The sequence below is a fragment of the Echiichthys vipera genome (assembly GCF_963691815.1).
Source record: "Echiichthys vipera genome assembly, chromosome: 8".
NCBI classification, from domain to species: Eukaryota; Metazoa; Chordata; class Actinopteri; order Perciformes; family Trachinidae; genus Echiichthys; species Echiichthys vipera.
Window position 1 is genome coordinate 21,430,382 of NC_139833.1, and position 21,941 is coordinate 21,452,322.

At 39.3% G+C, this 21,941-nt stretch overlaps 1 protein-coding gene across 1 annotated transcript in view; it reads left to right on the plus strand.

The window, feature by feature from the left end:
• The window catches only part of mtbp (MDM2 binding protein), a gene marked incomplete at both ends in the record, with an annotated part of 40,314 nt that extends 19,431 nt beyond the window's left edge, over positions 1–20,883 (plus strand). Inside the window, 14 exons of the mRNA XM_083918849.1 lie at positions 287–353; positions 867–984; positions 1,519–1,698; positions 4,763–4,876; positions 10,241–10,405; positions 12,202–12,295; positions 12,371–12,529; positions 14,690–14,785; positions 14,960–15,223; positions 15,708–15,826; positions 17,123–17,235; positions 18,873–18,986; positions 20,704–20,769; positions 20,845–20,883. Coding sequence (XP_083774975.1) covers positions 287–353; positions 867–984; positions 1,519–1,698; positions 4,763–4,876; positions 10,241–10,405; positions 12,202–12,295; positions 12,371–12,529; positions 14,690–14,785; positions 14,960–15,223; positions 15,708–15,826; positions 17,123–17,235; positions 18,873–18,986; positions 20,704–20,769; positions 20,845–20,883 — 1,708 coding nt within the window. The remainder of the gene's footprint in view (positions 1–286; positions 354–866; positions 985–1,518; positions 1,699–4,762; positions 4,877–10,240; positions 10,406–12,201; positions 12,296–12,370; positions 12,530–14,689; positions 14,786–14,959; positions 15,224–15,707; positions 15,827–17,122; positions 17,236–18,872; positions 18,987–20,703; positions 20,770–20,844) is intronic.
• Between the last annotated feature and the right edge of the window lie 1,058 nt (positions 20,884–21,941).

The following is a 21,941-nucleotide window of genomic DNA, read 5'->3' on the forward strand; positions in this document are numbered from 1 at the left end:
TGTGTGTGTGTGTACCCACTACCTACTGATCAATGTTAACGATCCAGCTTCTACTGCTTTTAAGACTTCATCCACACTACTACATTTCATTTTAAAATGATCTTCGTCCTCTAAAGCGTTTTAGCCCCATGTCATGAAACTGCAAATGCATATCACACCATTCACATACACGTAGCGGTGTAAGCACGGACAGTGTAGTCTGATAACATTTATTTTGTTGTCTCAAAAGGTGGTTTGAAACACCTTCTCCTCAATATTGTGTTGTTCCTTCACCACTAACAAACAGAAGCCTTTCTGGGGAGTCGGTGAAAGCCAAACTTCTGTTGGACCAGCTGAGGTCACTGCATGGAAAGGTACTGAACTTACTATTTGATACAATTCACGATACAATTTTCCCACTACCATTTCTTTTTTTTAAATTCTGAGGTAGGGTTTAAACGGCAAAACAGTGCATATTTACTTTTCTTTCTAAAAGTGAAATTGTACAGACAGACAGACACACACACACACACATTTTTAAATAACAAAAGCAATAATTGAATTTAATTCAGGAGTCAACTGTCTATGGACACAAAGGACCTAGGAATTCAACAAGCAAAGTCAAAAGTAGATAGCACTATCTACTGTATCAGAGTATCACGTTTCATTTTAACCGATCACATTTTTGCAACGAAGATTTACTGTCTTGTGGCGTATTCTTACATTCCCAGAAGTAAATAAGTAAATCAATTTGAACATAGATTTCCTATGATTTAGTCCCCAGTCAAATGTGTGTACATAAACATAGAACAAACATAAACATTTCTTCAGGATATTTGGGACTCAGGGACTGTGTGTATGTTTATCAACTATGTTTTTATCTCCAGGTTGGAGCGTTGTTCAGCCTTTCCTGTATAATCACACCCATTGCTCAGCCCGCAGCCAGCCAGCTCAGCTCCCAGCGCTGGAGAGAGTCTATAGCCAGGAGACCAAAGTCCGTACCAGGTAATACTTCTCATTGCCTCGTTTAATGGATGGGCGACCAACAGAGAGGAGCCATATCCCCTTCCATGGGGAAATGAATTGGTAGCTAGGACTAAACTGATACAGATAATAAAGTCCTTCGTTCTGGAAGCAGTCTCGGAAGTGGGACTGAATCAATTGGGAAAAGCTGCTGGAAAAAACACTAAGAAAATTCATGAGACAAGATATGACTGATATGACCATACCCTCGAGAAAATTGGATTGCTGCAGCAAATGGTAAACAATAACAATAAGAATTGGACAGCAGGGATTAGATAAACAATATGATTAACCAACCACTTTTAGACTAAGATATGTTGAGTATAGATATGTGGATGCAAAAGTTTTAAATACATCATATAAAATGCAACATTTATTTTTCATTGCCGCTGCAAACCATAAGACAAAAAAGGATACAAAAAAATCGTACTGAGAGTGCAGCCGATAAATAACTGTAATAAAACTACTTTGCAAATATTAAGCTGGTGGATGAAATGTCTCCTCTGTCCCTCGCAGTGCCTGACGTAGAGATGAAAGGTGAGAGCGCTCACTACCTCCTGTTGGTCCAGGGCTCAGATGACGTCGGGTTTGGAGGCTGCAGGGTCAGGATGTTGCACTCAGACAGTCAAATCAATGGAGCTGCTGCCATGGCAACTGTCTCTGGGTTGCTGAGAGAGAAGTCTCTGTCATCATCAGGTATGCTATGTTGTCATGTCTGTAGAGGAGTTTGTGTATTTGTGTATGTGTCACTGTGAATGTGTCGGTGTCACTTTAATTTGCTAAAACCTTGAATCTTGGATCTGATCGTCTGTTTGAGGGAGTCTACTCGATCAGATGTTTGACAACCCCTGCAGTACAACTACTACATAAAAACAATCACTCTTCCTGCCTCAGTAATGTCAAATAAACGCTGATAGTGCAATGATGAGTAATCTGTTAAGGGTCCCTGTGTGCAGTGTACCCATGGACATATAGACAACAATCACTGAATTACTATGATACTGAAGAGATTTGATGATTCTCAGGTTCTGCAGACTATTTATTCTGAGTTTTTTAGGTAGTTGATGGATGTTTATTTTCGATTTACATTATCAGAGATAATTATTTCCTCACAAAGTATTAGTCACAATCAATCTAAATATTTGGCTGTGTGTTCAGATGGACTAAAGGTTAAGTTGTTGGTGGATGGATCCTCAAAAACAGTAGGGCAGGTGTCCACGGGCTGGAACATTGTGAAGCTCTGGTGTGGTCTGAATAGTGTCTTCAACAGCGAGCGTCCTTGATGCCTTCACGTTTGCCCTTGTTAACTTTTCTTCTTCTTTTTCCTCGCCAGTCACATTGACAGTGACATGATTTCACACCACGTAAACACACCTCCACCCATCCCTCATCTAGAAAACAGCCCACAAGACAGTAAAGAAAAGAAAGAACAACACAGGGGACCTTACTCCTAACATTTCCATTCGCATAGATGTTAAGTAATAAATCCACCAGAGGGCAGCGCAGTCAGAAGTTTCTAACAACAAACATGGCAACAGTGGATGAGATATTAATACCAAACCTCTGAGGAAAGAGGCAAAAGTGGAGGCAGTGCTGTAGACGCTGATAGTCTGTGAGGCCAATAACATACATCTCTTTGTCATCCTATGTATGTTTGTGTCTTGCTTGAACTAATGTCTACCCTGTGGTACTGCTCCCTTTCACATTTCCGTAAGCATTCAGAAAATACGTACAAATATAAATGAAATGAACGCAGAGTACGGACTGAAGGCTGTGACTGTATTTGTTTACATATTAAATGTTGAGCATAAATGAGCCCTTTGTCAAGCTCATCAAAATGTAAACAAATGTTACGCGGTCAAAACTGTTGCATGTCTTTTTGAGAGAATATCCCACTTAAAAATTGCAGACACCTCCCTCTGCTGCTGACTAGACAGCAAGTAATCAAGCCTTTTGAGAAGAGTAAGATGGTGCTGAGAAGTCCTGATGAAAGGGATTTGATGATGTCTTGTCCTTTTTGGTGATATATGGTCACAAGTTATAGAAGTTACCCTATGTAAGTCAGTAAATGATGTGCAAGGTTAATTAAATTATATTGCAAGTAAAACAAATTGAAATTTGACCTTTTAGTTCAACCTAATTATAAAATATTTTTAAATTCAGTCTCAGCCTTCATAGTCTGATTGATCAATCAATCCATAGATAAACAGAATGCATTTTTTTTGGTTCTCACTTAAAGTGAACCGAACTCTAGTGCACGTTTTCAGGTGGAGTTTGGTTGTTTGATCCACAGGGTTGGTATGAGCTTTCACACCATCCCAAACCAACCAGCCTTTCTGATGAAATGCTCCAGGGTTCAGTAAAGATGGACCAAACAGCCTAGGTGTGAAAGCAGCTTAACTTGTGACTCAGAGGAGTACAAATGTTGATGCTGAGGGGTTTAAACTACCTCTCTGAACTGTGTCACAGCCACTGCTGCACATTTAGCAGTAATTTATTGTCTGCCATGTTGTAAAGAAAAGCCTCTCAAGTGTCCCGTTTCTCTTAAAGCAGCTCCTCAGCTTGATTCAAGTAGAACCATTCAGCCTTCATTGACAGAATGAGGGGTTGTCGTTGTTCATCAGGCTAGCCTGTATTATATTCAGTGTGTCTCTCTTTCTCAAATCAATGAGGTGATATGACTGTTCTGTTCTGTTGTCACTAAAATAAGTACAATCAAGAGGAAAGGAGTGAGAATTATTGAATAGACAGATGGATTGACAGAGAGAGAAATAAAACTAATGAGGATGAGCTGGCTGGATGATTGAACAGAAATCTCAGCTGGTTATAGCAGACGAGAACACTGTTATTTGTTCTGTTCTCTAAACTAAAAGGTGATCAAAGTCCTTCATTGTTCTTGGGTTTTATGTGATATTCAGGAGACCTTCTGTGGCGTTTCCTCCAGAGAGTTCCCATTTGATAACATTTTAGGCAACCTTCAGGAGACATTTTTGAAATAGTTTTCAATGCAGAGCAAGACTTCTAAGAGGAGTAACTGCAGCAGAGTTTGGAATAAAAATGAAAATCTTAAAATGCACACCTCAAGGCCATTGGAACTGAACAAAATGCATGCTATATATATATATATATATATATATATATATATATATATATATATATATATATATATTGTAACTCTGAATATTGCAATTATGGTATTACATATGTGATAAATAAAACCGATATTAAAGGTTTCTCAGTTGTGCTGCTTTCAGCATTCTGCCAAAATCCAACAAATTGCTTGTTAAATAAAAAACACCTGAAAGGAAATTCTTTTCAATGTTATTTTATTGAACAAATTAAACATTGAACTGTACACAAAAGGCACTATTCAAAAATTATTTCTACTGGCACTTTCTTTCAACTAACTATCTAATTCCATGAGTGTCTTTGCCTTTGTATGTGTTTAACGAGCAAATTAAATATCACAATGACGATGAAAAAAAACTGCTGTTGTAATTTCAACAAGTTCTGTTCCGTCTATGGGTTTATGTTATTGAAAATGAATCTACTGAACTGTACCATTTCAGAGTTTTCAAAACGCTTCAATAAAAATACATATCACATAAATATTTCAGGTGAACTGACGTGTTTGTGTAAAATCGATTGGAGCGCCTCTTGAACTCTGTGTTGCCCCTAATTCCACTTGGGAAATAGAGTTCCTCTCTAAACAATTCATAACAATGATCTAAAGATTCACTATCTCTTTCTCTTTGACTAGGAGGAGCTGTAGGCAACATCCTCTGCCTTCTTCCCTGCCTGAAAGGAGATGGCCTGCTGAAGAGAGAGAGGAAGGTGACCCGAGTCCAGACCCTGGTACTCAAAGAATATCTCAGTAAGTTCTACATTTATAGGGCAAATCACAGAAGGAACTGTAGTTCACAAACAAAAAGTAGGTTGTGTACAAGTTAAATTTCAGACTGTTGAAGTTGAACACATTTCATGACCCTTTCTGTTGTGTTTTAGTGCCACCGTTGTGCTTTTCTTAATTGCTTGCATGTTGGTGTATGATATTTACAAAAACGAGCCCTCAGACCAGCACCTTGAGCTCACTGAGATATGTCAATCAAACTTATATGCCCTCAAGCAGGACGGCGTAGCGAGGAGAAAGTTGATTTGGTAGTTTTATGAGAATTAATTTATTTTGTGTGAGTGTCTTCTCATCAGGAATATTGTTTGATAATTAGAAAAAACAGACATTTTTCTCTTCATGCAAAATATACAACATGAAAATATACACCCGGTTGACCCTGCACACTGTCCGGCAGTCATTTTGACAGGATGATGGGGATTATTATTATTATTATTATTATTATTATTATTATTATTATTATTATTATTATTATTATTATTATTATTATTATTTGTGTTGGCTCTTTAATTAGTCCTTTTCACCATCTAATCATCTTCATGTTATCCAGATAGAGACAACCACTCATTGGCCCTCATTTATCAAACGAACGTACGGCAGAAAAACGTGCGTACGACCATTTCCTGGCAAACTTCGACATTTATCAATTTGGATGTGAGTGGGAGCTACGATCAAATCTCACGTCTGGTCTGAGATCGTGTACGCAAATTTGAGCCTGTGGATTTGAGGTGCAGCACAGCAAAATCTGGCTGAAAATAATGAACAAACCTCAGCTGTCATTAAGCATAAGCAGTCACATATTAAGAACGGATCAAAACGGATTCTTAAAACGAATAAATAAAATAAAAGGGAGCAATTGATTGTACTCATGTGCGTCTGAAGGCACCATCCATGAATGATTACGCATTCATCAATCACAAAAACTACCACTCGATAAATGTACAGGTGATTTGTGATGCCAAGCTGTCGCTTTTAAACGTGGTGGCCAGGGGGGAACACGCGATTCTTTTATATTTCTAAACAGCTCGGCTCCAGCCCCCCACGACCGCGACAGGGACAAGCGGTTGAAGATGAATGAATGAATGTGTTGACGCGCGGCTGCAGCAAGACGCACTGCAGAGCCAAAGTCATCTCCTCAGTTAGTGGCTACCCTCGATAAATTGCATTAAATCAAACAAGGTATCAGATGATTAACATTTTGGTATGGTTGTTCTAGGTGACAAAGGTTATCCTCTAACGGAATACCTGATAACCCTGCTGGAAAACCCCGCTACAGAGCAGGAGCGTAGGTTCACCAGTGCGCACACACGCACACGGGTCACAGTGGAGCGCTGCTTCGGGTTGACCGCCTCCGTTATTCTTTTCCATACAGCGTTTTTATGGGCCCCTTTTATTCCACTCTTAAGACTGCCAAAAAGCACATCTTTATTTTGCTCCATCTCGGATGTCAGGATGCCGATCTCTGTGTCGGAAATGTTTCTTTTCGTACCAGCTTTTCTCCTCTCCATGTTAGACCTCAGTGGGCGAGGCCTCCGAACCAGGAATATTTAAGGGCGTAACATGTTAATGACGATCGAATTCAGCCGCCGCATTTATCAAGGCCCGCTCATTCGTACGCTGAGATTGGTCCGATACGAATGTTTCATAAATCACACGTGGGTCCTGTCATACGACCAATTCTGCGCTCAGATCTGCGCCCGTTTTCACGCAAGATTGATAAATGAGGCCCATTGTGCCTAATATTCAGTCTCAGCCTTTATAGTCTGAGGATCAACACATACTGTATAATTTACGATGTCGTGGACATTTACCTCATTTGACAAAGTTATAACGGCTAAAAGCATTAATATATAAACTGTTCAGTCAGTCAAAAAACAAAAGGTTTATTGATTAATCATTTCAGTTACTTTGAAACTGAAAATGTAAAAGATTTGCTGGTTCTTTTTAGATGTGAAGATTTGCTGCAATTTCTTTTTTATGTCATAATGAATAGTTGAATATCTTTGGGTTTTGTAATGTCGGTTGGCTAAAACAAGAAAGTTAGAAATTGCAATGAGTATTTTTCAGTTGCAGCTCTTACATATAATGTCACATATTATTTGAACATTATAATGTTGTAATTAAAAAATACTTTCAAACTAGTTACATGTTACATATACTCAAGTAACTTTATTGAGTTAATTGTACTCGTCAGAATAGTTTAAATACAGATTACCGTTTTACACCCACTTGAGTAGATTTTTCACAAAGAAATCATTACTTTTTACTTCATTACATTTGGATGCATTCATCACGCTGCTTTGATTGATTTATTATTTTATGCATTCATGATCTGTTAAGAGGCGCGTGTTTAGCTTGTCCCAGGTCTACTGGTGTTTTGTTGTCCATGTGACTCTTTTACATATTTTAGACCAGTCGCACTCACCTAACTCTGGAGAGAGTAGTCAGCATCCACCTTACATCCCCTACATTTTGCTTACAAATCACGCAACGGCCCCCAGAGAATTTTCATTAATGTGGTCTATTTAGACGAGCTGCTTGAAACACTGGGCCACCATACACTGTCTGCTATCACCCCTGTTGTGTTCTATTTACACAAATACAATGACCGCCCACTGCATTAATGTTTAGCTGTTTAAATATGCTGATTATATTGCTCTTGTTGGTCTTTTCCTGAAGGACAATGCCATACATGAGGAGGCTGATTTAAGGCAGGTCACCTTTTTTTCGGACGTGTCATGCAAATACACTGGAAATTAAAGTGGCCAAAATAAACAAACTTAATATACAAATAAAACCAAACCAAACAGACTTCTAATAAGCAAAACCAAGTGGAAGCAGTAACATCCTCCCTGTCATACTCAATAACCAGTAGGACTGTAGCGATACACTAATCTCACGGTACAATACGATATACAGCTCACGATACGATATACATCACGGTATTCAGCCAACAATGCGATTCTGTCTGATACGATTCGATAGGATACACATCATTTTCTGAAAGATTTTAAAGGGACAGTGTGATTTTGGTGACATCTTGTGAGTGTTCCACTGACTGGGATTAAATTAATAAAAACTGAAAGAATCAATTACACAATATACTGTATGGCTCTGGACAGCAGAGAAGGTAGCAAGTCACTTTTTGCAAGTCTAATTTAAGTCTCAAATCTCTGAGGGAAGCAGCAAGTCCTAATCAAGTCTCTTATGGTTTTAATTAATAATAAAAAAGAGTTGAAGCTCAACCTTATTGTATAATTACACAAAGTCCCAACTAATGACAGTTTATAATCTAGTGTAAATAAAGAAAGTCTGCTGCTTTCTTTACCTGGACTAATTACAGACGGACCGGAAACTCTAGGTCTTGCTCTCATTGGAGGATTTTAAAAATATTTTAAATAACTTGGAGGCAGACTCATCTGGCTGTAGCTACTCTGATTGATATATTCATGATTATGATGGATATTGATGTATATTTGCTGTTTTACTTGTTATTTTAGAAATTTTTATTGTATTATAGTCATGTATTTTATATCGGCTGCTCATTATGTTTGCCAGAAACATTGTCAGTCATGCTGCTGTCTGTCTCAGGACACTGACAAAAAGAGATTAGTAGCAAGCTAACGTTGATAGTTTATGCAGCTGAGCTTAACTTCAGCCCAGCAGCAGCATCAGGTAACATGCTCGCTGCGTCTTCTGCAGAGTCTGGCCGCTCGCGCGATTTGAGTCCCAAATCTCGAGTCCACATCTCTGCAGGACAGACAGCTAGAAATGCTCTACAGCTACTCTAGCGACTGACAGACTTAATAGCTCTTCCTGCAAAGCGAACGGAGGGAAATGGGCAGCGAGCAGAGTGCCAGGCGGATTTGAATGGGATTTAATGTATCGATACTTGCGGCCAAAAAATCGATACTTTCTGTGGAAAAAAAATATCGATTTATATCTCAGAATCCTACAGCCCTAATAACCAGCCTGTAGGACAAGCTATTCTTCTTAAATCTCAAAATGATTGGTAACATTTAGTTTTAAAAAAAATATTTTACTGAATGCCTGAACGAAATGACAGCTTTGACAAAACAGTCATGTGGTTGCAGCCTGGGACGCGCAGTGTAGATGCAGGCTGTTGATTATTGTGAAATTGGTCTTAGATTACATTTTAGGTGGCATTGATTGATCAGTTGTATATTTGGCAGGTTATCTAATGTGGCGATGATGCCTCGTATTTCGTCATATAATGGCTACTCTACCTACCTATGTCCCCAAAGCAATTTCAGTCAAAAGCAACTGGACTTGGTTATTTGTTGAGGAGGACGTTTCACCTCTCATCCAAAAGACTTCATCAGTTCATGTACGCATCTGACCAGGCTGGGACTGGTCCAACTAACTGGTGTGGAGATCCAGGTATTTAACCTCTCACAAGGCCGATGATGTCACTGGAACCCTTTGTGCTCCAAGTGCCAAGTGCCAGTTGCTTTTGACTGAAATTGCTTTGGGGATAACAATGACCTGGACAAATGAGAACATTCACAGGCTTACCTACCTATGGTGTCAACTGTTGGAGCCACTCAAAGCTTCGTGAACTGTACATCGTCGGTTTGAACTCTCAGCAGCACCGGCTGGTGTATAGAAAGACATCATTATTTTACAGACACACATAATGTCCCCTTGGCAGTCACAGATAGTGAAGCACCAGTGGAGCGGAGCCAGATTAAAGGAAGTGCAGTGAAATTCTTCAGACTTTGGAAAAAGCAATAGTGTTGTTTTTTGAAAAGGCCATGAGGGGAATGAAGAGTCTTGAAAGACCTTGGGCCTAATGAAATTCATTGCAATATATTCTGACTTGGCATTAAATTGGGAAAAGGCATGTCCCTATAACTGGCAAAAGTTAGAAGAACTTTCCTGAAGTACTGGAATTTTTTCTCATTATGTGAAACGTGCCTGTTGTCTTAGGGTGTAATCAGTCTGTCTCTATGTCTGTGTGTGTGTGTGTGTGTGTGTGTGTGTGTGATGAACATGCAAACTGAGGCATTTGTGTGCTAAGGACTTAATTTATCACTTTTATTTTTAGTTTCAATTTCACTGGTTCTCTATCTCTTCTGTTCCTCTCAACCATTTCTTATAATCTTGCATATTATTTTAATGGAAAATAAAATACAATCACACACTGGGGCTAGACCAGAGAGAACCATATCTCCCCCATTAATGCAAGATTTCTAATGAGGATATATAGATTACTAATATTACATAACTGGTAATTATTGAAAACTTGTTCAAAAACTAAATCTTAAAGTTGCTATAATCTAATCTGCTCTCTATTTGTGTGCCCAGGACAGAAAGAAGAAGCATCCGGCTCAAAGTCAATACCTGTCAATGAGTTGAAGGTCATTCTGAGTCTGGCCAGAGAGCAGTATCTGAAGATGATTGACTCCACTCTGCCCTCTGCTGCCTCCTGTCTGAGAGACGATCAGCAGAGCACGGCCACCTACAGCTCAGGTATGGACTAGTAACAGTATTTTCGCTTCCAATCAAAGCTACAGTGGAAATATCAGTGGGTTGGTCGATCTTTCAATAACACCTTCTTTATTGTGCATAAATGCCACTTTTCTTAAGTTCTTGTTGAATTTGTCAAATTCACAGTTTTAAAATAAAACCAGTTTGGAGAAAAGCTGTGTGAGGAACGTAACTATGTCCATTATTCAATGTTGGGAGTGTTTATGTTTTACCCTTGTTACTAGCCTGGTCTGGTCTAAAGATGAGCAGCACTTTAGAAATATCACCGTACCTTCAGCAAAAATCAAGTCGACTCAACCAAAAAAACAATTCTGCCCATTAACTGTTGCACAGCAGAGCATCAGCATTCACTTCACGCACACTCATAGGATGATAGTTTTAAGAGACTATGCCAATTAATAATAAGCAAATAAATTGTAAGCAGTAAAACAAGTCCCAGCCTGTAGCTGGAGCTAAATGTGCACAGTGAGGGCGGTGCTGGTTTTAAAAAAGTAGCCGTGGGGCTAATAGACCTGCATGTCAAGCAGTTTTATATCATAAATGCTGTGACATTATCTACTAATTATTTTTCTGCACAACGTTGTCTGTCACATTGTTTATTGTGTCATTTTTGCCTTAATCCTATTATGAGATTTAGGTATTGCCTCAGCAAGTTTGATTATATTGGAATAGATAGGACCTTAAAGTAGCACATTCTCTCAAGCAGTCCACATAAGCCTTGTCTCTATGTGTATCCTCCAGATTTCATGTTCTGTAAGATTTACAGATGTATCTAGCTCTCCAGGACCTCACATTAAGGATATATTTGATTTTTTTTCTTAAAGGCGAGCCAGTAGTGATGATTGATGTTAGCAATGTAGAGAGATACATTCTCGGGTACTTTCTTTTTCAAATTCCTTGCCCCCCCTCCGCTCTGAAGATGTCATTTAAAGCAATGAACATCTTCTGCGATCTATTTTGCATGTGTCTGTGTCGCCTAAAGGTCTGATGAATGACTTTTAGTGTGGGCTTCCAAGCCTTTGTCTTTTCATACAACACTCTAGGCATTACTGTACATGAAACCCATCATCTCGTCTGTGAACCTGCTGTTTACAGTTTCATCACATTTTTGTCCTCCTTGAGATTACAGACTGTCTTCCTGTCATCCAAACACAAGAAAAGGGCAGAGCAATGATATATTAAATGCTGTGATTTCATCCGTCTGCCGAGAGTTCATCCTGTTGACCTGGCTCAAGTGGGAGCTTGGATAACTCTTGCAGTCCAGTGCTCATATTGCCGGTGTAATTAATAGCTTTTTCAGTGTTCTAAAATATATATGTATAATGCCGCCTTAATCATCCTTCCGTGAATGTGTTGCAAATGCTCATAAGCATTTTTAAAAAGATTGGTAACTCCCACCAGCTCCAGATTTTTTGTCAAGCAGTGCCAATTACAGCCTTTGAAGCCGGGCAGTTACTTTGTATTTTTAGGTGTGTTCAGCTCATACAACTAAAGACTTATATACACGACTAAGGAGCTTTCTATTCAGCCATTAAGGCTCATTCAGTACTAAACTGATTTGGGGGCACAGGATACTTTTGTAACAGCAGTTTTAATGGAAATTAAATGATTATGGTTTCTGGTTCAGTCAGTTTTTCACCTCCTCATATTTTCAATCAGCGGCTAGCAGACAAATAAAAATGTTTTACGCAAGACCCAGCCACATTGAAAGATGCTGGTTCCTGCTTGAAGGGAATAGCAACTCTGACCAGCTGAGCCTCGATGTTTCTTCATTGTAGGTTTTCAGACCTTTTCCCAGGTACAGTCTGACTGGCCTGAGAGGAGCGTCCTCCACAACATGGAGAACCTGCAGAGGACACGACAAAAGAGGAGGTAAACTAGATTTAAGTAGTCATTCCTGTGATCCTTATGTACTGTATTTGATCTACAGTGCATTTTGTGTGTTAGATTTGGTCTCTTAGGTCCAGGCTCCAGTGACAGTCTGCTGGGTCCTAAAGACAGTCAGAAGAGCTCCTCTGCATTGCTGGATGCCAGAGAACTTCTGAAACACTTCACATCTGATGGCCTGCCTACTGGGGAACTACAACCACTGGCTATCAATAGAGGGTAGGTTTAGTCTTTTTTTCTGGCATGATCTACATTGACTGAAGCTTAGGGCTGCTTATTATATTGTTTCAGCATCAACATTGCAATGTTTGTATGCGCGATAGTCACATCGATGGACCTGCAATGTCAATTAAGCAAATTCACTATCAACTCGTCATGCTACAACTTTTTTTCTGCTTCATACAAAAGAAAACTGCGCACGTTTACCATGACTAATCCAGTTTTTCCTATTAATTAACTACAGCCTATAGGCCCACCACAAAATATCTTTTTACACTTCTCAACGGATGGAGTCCACACAGTCCGCCCAGTGGATTCAACTTGACTTAGGGACTACAGCTCAGTGTTTCCCTCATTTCCCCACTTCAGGCTCTTCCTCCATATCAGTGCACCACAACCAGTTCTGAGTTGGATTTGAAAGGCTTGGGGTGAACCTGGCCACTTCCCTGGCAGCTTCCTGAGGCTGTTTACCAGGGCTATGCTCTCTGCGGGCCTGCTCCCAGCACAGATTATCCCCAGTGCGTCTGGGGTCCGTAGCGATGTCTGCAACCCCCCTGACCCGTATTAAAACGTGGACGGCATCTTGTTTACCATTCTTTGTGGCTGTGACTTTTTTGCCTTGTCATCACTATTTATACAAGATAAGAACTTTATTATTCCCACACTGGGGAAATTCACAGGAGTCAAAAAAGCAGAGATATACAAAAGTAATTGGGTGGTAAATATAAATGAAACCAAATAAGAACAAGACAAAAATACAAATAAAATAGCTATAGACACACGATAGAAGACCGCAACCCTATGTCACATAAAATATATAAAAATAAATTAAATTACATTTGAGGAAATACAACTAATATTTCCATATTTATTGATAAAATGATGGCAGAAAGGTGTGTGTGTGTGTGTGTGTGTGTGTGTGTGTGTGTGTGTGTGTGTGTGTGTGTGTGTGTGTGTGTGTGTGTGTGTGTGTGTGTGTGTGTGTGTGTGTGTGTGTGTGTGTGTGTGTGTGTGTGTGTGTGTGTGTGTGTGTGTGTGTGTGTGTGTGTGTGTGTGTGTGTGTGTGTGTGTGTGTGTGTGTGTGTGTGTGTGTGTGTGTGTGTGTGTGTGTGTGTGTGCGCATAAGAGAAGTATACTTTCACCCTCATTTAGCGTTAGATTGAAAAAGCCTTGGCTGTTTGTTTTGTTTCACATAGCCTACTAAAACGACAGTATATTAACAGCAGAGAAAGGGATCATTGGCATAGGCCTGCATTACCTGGTGATTCAGTGAGTTAGGATTAAATGTGTGGGTATGTCACCTCTGGCCACACTGAGTGGGGTCGTTTACCCACTTCTCCTCCATTAAGTTGTATGGACAAACATTCCCTAACTCTTTGATTTTTTCCATATAACGACATAATATAGCTGTCTGCCGTAATGGGGGCGTGGCCTCATGTGCTACTGTCATCTATGATAGACAACTGCACTTGCACAAGATAATAATACCCATACAACCAATGTGTTCATGATTTAATTGTTTACTAAAGCGCAAAATTCTAGCCTCATAATTTTGCTCTAAAAGTGCACCAGATTGATGCATTTAAAATGTACAAATATTTCTTCCAGTGGAGCCCTTCTTAGAAGGTGTAAATTCCTAAAGACTATTTTAATAATGCAATATATATCACAGAAATATACAATACATTGCAAAGTCATTTTTTCCAATACTGTGCAGCCCTATTGCACATATACTGTAACTGTAACTTCATACAGGCAGAAAGCTAAGATGATCATGAAACAAGACAAAAGAGCCAGTACAGAAACCTTACAGATTTATAAATGAACATACACACACTGTAGTCAAGTAAACAGTGTCTGTGTTGTTTTACGATGGTTCTGAATGATAGTTAATGAGGCCATAATGAGGATTTGATCATGATCATTAGCCTGCTACAGTGAGCTTTACAGCAACCTTTGTGGAGGAATTATTGTGTCGAGTTGAAATAATCATTATTATGGAGCAGAGCAGTCATCAGTCAGTGCCATTAATTCTGTGAGGACAAACTGCGTGTTTTATAATTAGTGAAGTTTTTATTTGTGATGTAATGAAGAGAAAAACAAACACATTTTCCTTGACAAACTTTTTATTTGTTTCTCTTCCTTCTCTCTTCTCTTCAGTAATAATATATTTCAGTTGTCAGCAGACCTTTCTCCCAGGAGAATCAGCCAGATGCCCTTCAACAAAGCCTCAGCGTCACATTACCATGGCATAGAGTGAGTATCTATAACTATACAGTGACTGTTTAGCCACAGTAACTGATATTTTACACTACACGCAGCTATGAAAAATGCATAATGCTCAGCAGAAGCTCAGACAGTAACCAGTAGCCCCATCAGTCTCTATTACTTCTTGATTTATTGTGACATTTTCTTTAACTGTCCCTCTAGGTTCTGCCTGGACAACCAGCGTTCGTTGGATCGAGACCAGGCCTTTGTAAAACTCCAGTCCCGTCTGATTCGGTACGAGACCCAAACCACCTGCACAAAGGAGCCCTGTGCCCTCCCCTTTGCCCTAAGCCCAGCCCCCTCTCCTGCTGTGATGTCAGAACCAGGAAGTGTGCCTGACGGAGAGACTCTGCAGAATGCTGATGTAGCACGACTCAAGCGCAGGTCGTGGGACACGGATATTGTCAGTGGATATCCTCGCAAGAGGTATGATGATCGTTGCTCCCCATTAGCAGCAGGAAAGAACGGATGGGGCGAGGATGGGTGGATGTTGGGGTTGTGGTACCTGCACTGTTGTGGCATAAGTGTTAGTAGTGTTTACAATGTTTGATGTGGAAAACTTGTATTCAGTGATGAGTCTTCCTGGTGATGGATAAAGAATAACTCAAAGAGCCTCATTTGCCCTTACTTGAATATTTTGTTTAATACAAATATTTGATCGAAAAAGTTCTTGGTAAAGCATGGATGCATAGACAAGGTCATATACCAAAATCTTGAATAATACAAAGAACATAAAAATATAGAGAGCTGTCTCAAGGACCAAGGGCTACTGCACCTTATCTGAAAGGACGCCAGAGTAATAAAACAACCTTTTGTACAGCCTTTTTGAGACATATGACAAACAATCACAGACGTATGCATACATTTCAGTTTCCAAATTGTTTGTTTGTCTTTCTTTCTTAATGATTAGGTTGGTGAAGTCAGAGAGCAGTGACTCCCTGTGTTCTCAGAGCAGTGGCAGCAGCGGGACACATCCTGCAATTAGGTCTCTACGACGACAGCCGAGCAGATCCCAGTCCACATCCTCGGGTAAAACCAATACACTCAATCTCAAGGGATCCTGCATCAGTGTCAGGACAACAGTCGGTACTTCATTTTAAACAGAACAATACACAGTAATCAGTATTGTTATCAGTGCATGGTATTAATAATTGGACTACCTAAGGTACACCACTCTCAATCAGTTGTAGTTTAAGCGGTAATACTCAAGATTTAATTTCTGGTTGATTCAGAATTTTTCTTTGAGTGAAAACAATGCAATTGTGCTCAGAGTTTAGTAGTCTGGAGCATACAGAATTAATCTGTTATTCTGAAAAATTCTGAAAAACTTTAATACAGCATTTTTTCCCCAGGACTGTGGCCACAGACACCCAGTTAAAAATATTGCAAATATATAATTATTGCAATACTTTCATCAATGGGCCACAGGCTCAATCACCATGTTGTTACCTCCTTCAGTGATAGATAGTAACTTTACATTTAATTATTTCAAGGGAAATATTCAAGATTGACACTTTAAGTGAATTGGTGTTTCAAAACAGGCTAATGTACCAATCAATCAATCAATCAATCTTTATGAGTAATACACCTTTCATACAGGTTAGAGCAGTTCAAAGTGCTTCACAGATGACTGACAAGCCAATAATAAGACAGAAAAGGTCTAGGCAATAAAAAATATTGATCAAAAAGACTTGAACAATTAACGTTTAGAGAACCAATGCGCGTTGTTTGGAACAAACATCCAGATGTGTGACAAGTATGATCAAATCAAATACCACTCAGAGCAGCAATCCAAACATTGAACCAAACATTTATCCATCAACTCTTCGTCTTTTTTGTGGCATATTTCCCAAATTATATATCGAATATCAAAAATTATATATATATATATATCAAAATTTAAAATTTTGTTTGCTGAAATGTGATTATAACGGCAAAAAGCTGCAAACTAGGCTCCTTTTTGATATGAGAGGATTTGGTAGTGATATGCAAATAATTTCATGTCATTGTGGAGCAACATATTTCTCATGAATAGATCCTAGTTTTTTAATGTTTAGAATAATATTTTTTAACAAAGTCAAATTTTACTTCAAGCCCCTCAAATGTATGAAGTGAAAACCTCCAAAAATACTTAAACCTTTAAAAGTGAATGGCTCTTGACTGTAGCGACTCTTTACAGGAGAACAGAAGACCATATTTGAGTTTGTCTAAATGATATACACATAATTATTTATATTGATATTATTATGAAGTCTTTCTCTCCTCAGACATATACCATAGATTTATACTGTCATGATGGTTCATTTTCGTGACATTCCTACCCAGGTTTGGTGGCTCTTCCCTCTGCTGAGAAATGTAAACCTCAGCAGCTGAAGACGGATCCTGAACAAACACAGGACAAACTGTCCAAAGAGTCACGCTCCCAGAAACACAACAGGGTAAGTGTGTGCGTGTCTGTGCGCAGTAAAGTTTCTTGCTCGGAGGTACTTTGGCAGCGGACATTTGCTATGGTATTATTATAATATATGTAAATGGGAGCTATGGCTGGGGCCCTTCTGTGTGGAGTTTGCATGTTCTCACCGTGTCTGCGTGGGTTTTCTCTGGGTTCTCCGGCACCCTCCCAAAGTCCAAAGACATGCACGTGTTAAGGTTAATTGTGTACCCCGCCTCGCGCCCGATGTCAGCTGGGATCGGCTCCGGCCCCCCGTCTAATCTCTTATTATTATTTTGTATCATTTGTTATTATTAAACGGGTATATTTTATCAGCTGGAGGGAAAACAGAAAAATGGCCCAAAAACAATCAGCACCATGTATCAGCCATCTGCTGCCCTGATTTCTAAAGATGGGCCATAGGAAAACCCATATCGGTCGACCTCTGTCGGTTGGGATTAGGAATGCGCGAGTATCAAATGTTCATGCTACCATTATTGTGGCCCAAAAAAATAACGTTAAACATAGATGAAATCAGTGTTAACAATAACTATGAAGAAATAAATACAACAACCTTTTTGTCCATGACTAAGATGATGAAGAGATGGCTACACTAAATAGATATCAACCTGCGATATCATTGACAAAAAAAAGGCACCACTTAAATATTCCATGTTTTCTTCACCACGTCTTCTGACGTAATTATTTGTCCTTGCACACTTGGTTCTACTTTAAGCATGTGAGAGACAAACAAACTAATATACCAAACCAATTACTTAGGAATGCCCTCAGTGGTCTGGATCTGGATTGGACGGCCTTCAGACGTTGAAAAAAAATTCCGTCAATGACAGAAAATATTCTAGTAGCACGACCTCTGCACAAAACTCTCTCTGTGTTTTTGTGCAGCAGCTCCAGTAAAGATAAAGGTTTCACGTTTTGCCTGTGATCACTGAATGTGTGGGCTGCGTCATAATGTCACGGCAGAAGCACTTTCAAGGACAGTTAGTAATGATAATATTATCACATCACGTACACGCGTGTACTTCTTTTACATTGTGTTTTGTACAGTGTGCGGTGACATGAACACATAAGTTGACACATGCACAAGTAGACACACTCCTTCACACCGTTTCCTGTCCCACGTACAGCTCACAATCTGTATCCCGACCTTGACTTGTTCTGATTCCTGATTACTATTCAAACAGGCTTATCATCCGAACCCAAGTGTAGGAAAGAACAGAAATGATGATAACAGTTTATTCAGGACAGAGAATAAAAGCTGCCTTTCTCCTCATGAGACTGAATGGCACAGATGATTCCTCACAATAATTTATGGCGTTTCCTCAAAACAGTCGCTGCAACAAGATTAAAGGCTGATCTGTTTTTTTCAGGAATGTGTTTTCTGTGAAATATTTGTGCGTCTGTACCGGTGAGCTCACACTGTGAACGTAAAGGCGTGCAGTTCTGTCCCCAACAGTCGAGACATTCTGACATCTCGTCTTTTTAAAAAGGGAGCTGTGCTAAAATTAGTTTCTCTGAAGTGGCTTAGCGTCAGGTGGTGAGGGAATAAACACAACTAGATTTAATGTTTTAACAATTGTGCTGATATGAAACTGTGTGTGCGTGTGTGTGTTGTGTCCTCAGATGCTGCAGGAGGTAGTGGCTAAAACACTCAAACACCACGGGATTACTGCCGAGCATCAGTGCTTTGAGGCCTGCAGGAAAAGACTGTTTGATATCTCCAAATTCTATCTCAAGGTTAGTCCCACACTAACACACAACCCAGTCCTCTCAGTGACGGTTCATTTATTTGTATGCTTCTGTGTTTCCAAGACTGCAAATTTGACCATATGCCCTGTTTTCCTCCAGATCCCCAAAAACAAATTTGAACGATGATAGGAACAGTTTGAAGACACCGCGTATGCAATTTATGCCAAAACCCACATTTTCATCTCTTTTCTTTTGTGCCTTCTTGTAAATTGTAATCAGGTGTTTTATTTGATAAATGCTGTTGGAAAAAAACTGCCTAACTTGCCAGCAGTGGGTAAGGAAGTACTACTCGCATCTTTCACTTTAAGGTGCAATGTGTAAGATGTGGCCAGATTTTTAGATTAAAACATTCGAATGGCTCAGTCTTCAGCTGAGCGAGTAATCTCCGTCGGGATGGAGTTAGACCCTCTGGGGACCCGTCTACTGCAACAGTCTCTCAAACACAGAATCTCAGTAACCTTTTTGAGAACACTGCATTATTGTTTGTCTAACTGGACACAAATCTTGATCAGTGTCATTGCTGCAATTCTACGTTGATTCCTTATTTTTTTGCCGCATAGTACCGGGGACTACATATTGCAACTTTTAAGTAAAAGTACATGTCATGTAATACTGTGTTATTAAAACAATAACTTTATTTGTATAGCACCTTTCATAAAAGTGCTCTGTTACCAGTAAAAAGCGTGCTTCCAAAATTTGAATTAAGTACATTAGTATTAAAAGCGGAATACGCTCACAAAATCAAAAGTTAAAGTACTCATTATGCAGAATTACCCATTTCAGGGTTTTTTTCAATATACTGTATAGGGATGCACACTTAATAGAATTTTAATAACAATCCCGATTTTGACTTTCCATGATCAAATTTGCGTGATCGAGTGATACTAAATGGCATCATTTTGTTCAGAGAACGCTCCATATCAAAGTTTTGTTTTTTTCATGCAAAGCGAATCTAGTGCTCCTCCGAGTGATAGAGAACACACTCTTTCTTTGAGCCTCTGACGCTCCGTAAACCTGATCACGTGCCTACATGAGCCAATCAGAGTTGTTCCCTGCACCACTGCGCAGCTTAGTTTCTAGTCGACAGCCACTGAGCGGCTAAAATGGGGGAAGCTCCACAACAGATTGCAGTCGCTGGTCTGAAGGCGATAAACTATCTTAACAAAGAAAAACAAAGTCTTTCATTTTGAGTTCAAGGCAAGTGACACAAAACAAGAACAGGTCATTTGCGAAGGGTAACATAAAGGTATGTTGGCGCCACAAAGCGACACAACAAACCTTTTAAACCACGAAAAAAACCCACAAGGTTCTCTATGATGAATGCCAAGAGCGCCAAGAAATGCGATGCAAAGACTTGGTTTATTTTGATGCACATAATTGCACATTAGCAGGAATATCCTGTGGTGCATTGGTACAGGTATTCTAAGTATTTGATTTTGGTTATGGATGAATAGCCACTACATGCAGTTTAATATATTATAAATACTTGTATTTTTTATTTGTAAAAAAAAAAAAGGCTGACACATAGATTTAGTGGAGTACAAAGTACATTCCCTTCTGAAATGTAGTTAAGGAGGAAGGATAAAGTAGCACAAAATGAAAATACTCCAGTCCAATTGGGTAAAAGTACTTTTCACAGATAAAAGTCCTCTTCCCATTTGAAACGTGGCCTAAAATGTTTGAATGTTCTGTTGTTTGTTCTCAGGATCTGAAGACATCTCGAGGGCTGCATGATGAGATGAAGAAGGCGGCCAGCAGCAACGTTAAACAGGTAACGCCTACAGAACAATAATGTTTCTCCTCTTGTTTAGTTCTTCCTCCTAAAGGTTATTTTTTTGTTTGGTAGGTCATTGACTGGGTGTTGGAGAAGACCTCAAAGAAGTAAAGTCAATTTTAAAGAATGAGTGAGAAAAACAGATTGAATATGTGTTTTTGTCCCATAGGTAAAAGAGGGATCAAAGAGTTTTTAAGCCTAGATTAGTTTTAAATTGTCACGTTTATCCTGTTTTTACAAACTTAATACTTAATTTGATTTTGTCTTTTCACCAAGGCAATCATAACTTTTTATTTTTTTCAAATGGATTATGTTGTTATTTTTTTTAGTTTCTGTTTGTGAATATTTATTCTGATATAGTCACACTGCTCCAAAGCTTTGAAACGTCAGACAGTCGGCACTATGCATGAGGGCTGAGACGTCGGATTCACTTTGCAGTCCTCTTTTCTTTGTGGCTGTTCAAACATGATTTTAATTCCTTTCCCAACTTTTCTCCTTTTTATTTTGTTTCTAAATGCTATAATTAATAATTTAATGGCTTTATGAATGTACATATTTTATATTTTTACTGTTTGTAACACAATAAAATGTTTTTCTTCTTATTTTGTGTACCTTCCTTATTTGTGTGTGTGTGTGTGTGTGTGTGTGTGTGTGTGTGTGTGTGTGTGTGTGTGTGTGTGTGTGTGTGTGTGTGTGTGTGTGTGTGTGTGTGTGTGTGTGTGTGTGTGTGTGTGTGTGTGTGTGTGTGTGTGTGTGTGTGTGTGTGTGTGTGTGTGTGTGTGTGTGTGTGTGTGTGTGTGTGTGTGTGTGTGTGTGTGTGTGTGTGTGTGTGTGTGTGTGTGTGTGTGTGTCTGTGTGTCTGTGTGCAGTGAGAAATCTGTATTACATTATCAGTGCTGACAGCTAACAGCCCGTTCTGGATCGTAGCTGTTATTCAGACACTGAAAACAAAGCCATGAGCAGTGCAGCACATTATGCAGCACCAATTATCACTGACAGTCAGACTTTGTACGAGTTTGTTCTCCTCACAGACTGATGAGAAACACATGATGAGATGCAACACACGCAGACTTGTCTTTTCTCCCGCAGGAGCTGGCTACAGGTTTCTGGCAACAACAAAAAAATCCTCCATGCCAAGACGACATAAAACGATCTGCTTGAAGTTGAAC